The 1,981-nt window shown below is 40.4% G+C and overlaps 1 protein-coding gene across 1 annotated transcript; it reads left to right on the top strand.

The window, feature by feature from the left end:
- Nucleotides 1–240: 240 nt before the first annotated feature.
- Nucleotides 241–711, top strand: LOC135626005 (probable E3 ubiquitin-protein ligase ATL44). The gene has a single exon (XM_065131196.1). The coding sequence runs from the start codon at nt 241–243 to the stop codon at nt 709–711; it is 471 nt and encodes a 156-aa protein (XP_064987268.1).
- The last annotated feature ends 1,270 nt before the right edge of the window (nt 712–1,981 follow it).

Below are 1,981 nucleotides of genomic sequence, written 5' to 3'. Positions count from 1 at the left end.
CTTTAAGAGCCTCTTTGGGTGGTTGTGGTTAGCAGTCCACAACTGTGTGGTCTCTTCAGCTCGTACGCCGAGAGTGTAAGCGTCGGAGGGTGGTGGGTGGTGGGTGGTAGGTGGAAGAGTTATGGACAAATCTGGCGATGGCAATCATGCAAGCTATCCTACGACCCATAAAATCCGGCAGAGCTTTCTGATTTCGATAGCTTTATGCGGCGGGGATCGAGGATATCACCAACAAGGACAATGAACGCCGTCATTCTTGCCGCCGCAGCGTCTCTGTTACTCGGCATCGGCGGATTGGTGCTCATCCAATTCTGCATCGTCCGGAGGGCGATCAGAAGAGGCTTCTTAGGTTTCGGAGCCACAGCCGGACCTTCCGACGATGCATGCGACGGCCTGCCGCCGCAACTCCTAGAGAGGCTCCCTCGTTACGACTTCAAAGTAGGATGCGGAGCCGAGTGCGCCGTGTGCCTGGAGAGCTTGGAGGTGGGCGACGTCTGCAGGTTGCTGCCGGCATGCATGCATGCTTTCCATGCCCGATGCGTGGACTGCTGGCTGCTGCAGAAACCAATCTGCCCGACCTGCCGGACGTCGGCTGCCCCCGGAGGGGCGGCGGTCGTGGCAGAGGTCGGCGGCATGAGGAGTTCGGATCCCAAGTTCGATCTGCCAGGATCTGTCACTTCAGATTCCAAGTTCATGTTTGGAGCTCTCTAACTCCTTGCTATCAAATATCTCATGCTGAGAATGAGGAGAAACTTTGGGTAATCATTTAACTGTCTGGAAGATCAAAGGAATACAAAATAAAATACTGCTAAGTGATTTGGGAACAATAATGGAGGAGGATGATGAATTGGCACTGATCTCATGCACGATTAATTGATGATTCGAAGAGTCTATGTGTAAGACATGCAACTCAACTAATTTATCCACTATTCAAATAGTAACAAAACTCTTGATAGTAATTCGTTAGTAATTCAACTAAGAATCTATTGTTGTCTTTCTTAAGAAATCTAATTTGATTAGTATATTATTATATAAGTGAGAAGTTTGGAGTTCGTGTATGAGCATCATGTACACGATTTGAAATAATAGAAATTTAAAAAAATTAACTAAGAATCATGAGCCACTATTTCAACATACAGGAACAAGGACTAGGATCAAAATTAAAATAACATTTATATATTTATGGATAAAGCATTTATATTTAAAAATATGTAGATAAAAAATTTTAAAAACAAAATACATTCATCCTTTTCACTTTTTTTGTCTATTTTTCTTCTGAGCTTCATATGGGATGAACATGGACAACTTCTCCCGTTTAGGAGAGAGTCTGGATTTTGATACCATCAATTAAAAGCTTTCAAAACGGTACAAATTAAACCAAGTAACTTAAAGCAAAATGCTAGTACAAACTATAATGGAATCTATCCAAATCACCCTCTACACTTGATTCATAACTAAATCCTACGCACTGGTCAGTATAATTTAAATCCATTTGCTCCACAAATGGTAAGTGATTCAATTTTTGAACCCTGCTATTAAACGAACAAAATCTTAAGCATCTAGGTAAGCTGGTTGGCCTCATGTAGATGTATCGTTTGAGGCTTTAAACATTCAACCCCCTTTGGTAAGTGAGTAGTACACCATTACTATATTAATATTTTAGATATTAATTTAAATTCATTCAACAAAATAAAAAACTAAACATTATGATCAAACGATAAAAAATCTAGCACAAGATTTCATCAAACTAGACCATCCAATATCATAAGTTATCTATTTATCTTAAGTAAAAGAAAGAAAAAAAAGTGACAGAGCTGCTTTGACCAAACCAAGAAGAGTAATTGAGATTAATGTTATTATGAGATGGACTTTCGCAACACAGACTCGAAAATATTCAACGAGAAGGTAATGATCTAAATCATCAGCAATTAATTAGACCTTGGAGTCATAATTGAGCCCATATAGGAGTGTTGGTTAGGAG

The sequence above is a fragment of the Musa acuminata genome, chromosome BXJ2-10, assembly GCF_036884655.1.
Source record: "Musa acuminata AAA Group cultivar baxijiao chromosome BXJ2-10, Cavendish_Baxijiao_AAA, whole genome shotgun sequence".
Lineage (NCBI taxonomy): Eukaryota > Viridiplantae > Streptophyta > Magnoliopsida > Zingiberales > Musaceae > Musa > Musa acuminata.
The sequence above is the reverse complement of the archived record's forward strand: the minus strand, read 5'-3'. Positions and strand labels throughout refer to the sequence as shown.

Bases quoted from the DNA above. Each gene is read 5' to 3' on its own strand.
- LOC135626005 (XM_065131196.1), top strand. From the start codon at position 241: ATGAACGCCGTCATTCTTGCCGCCGCAGCGTCTCTGTTACTCGGCATC.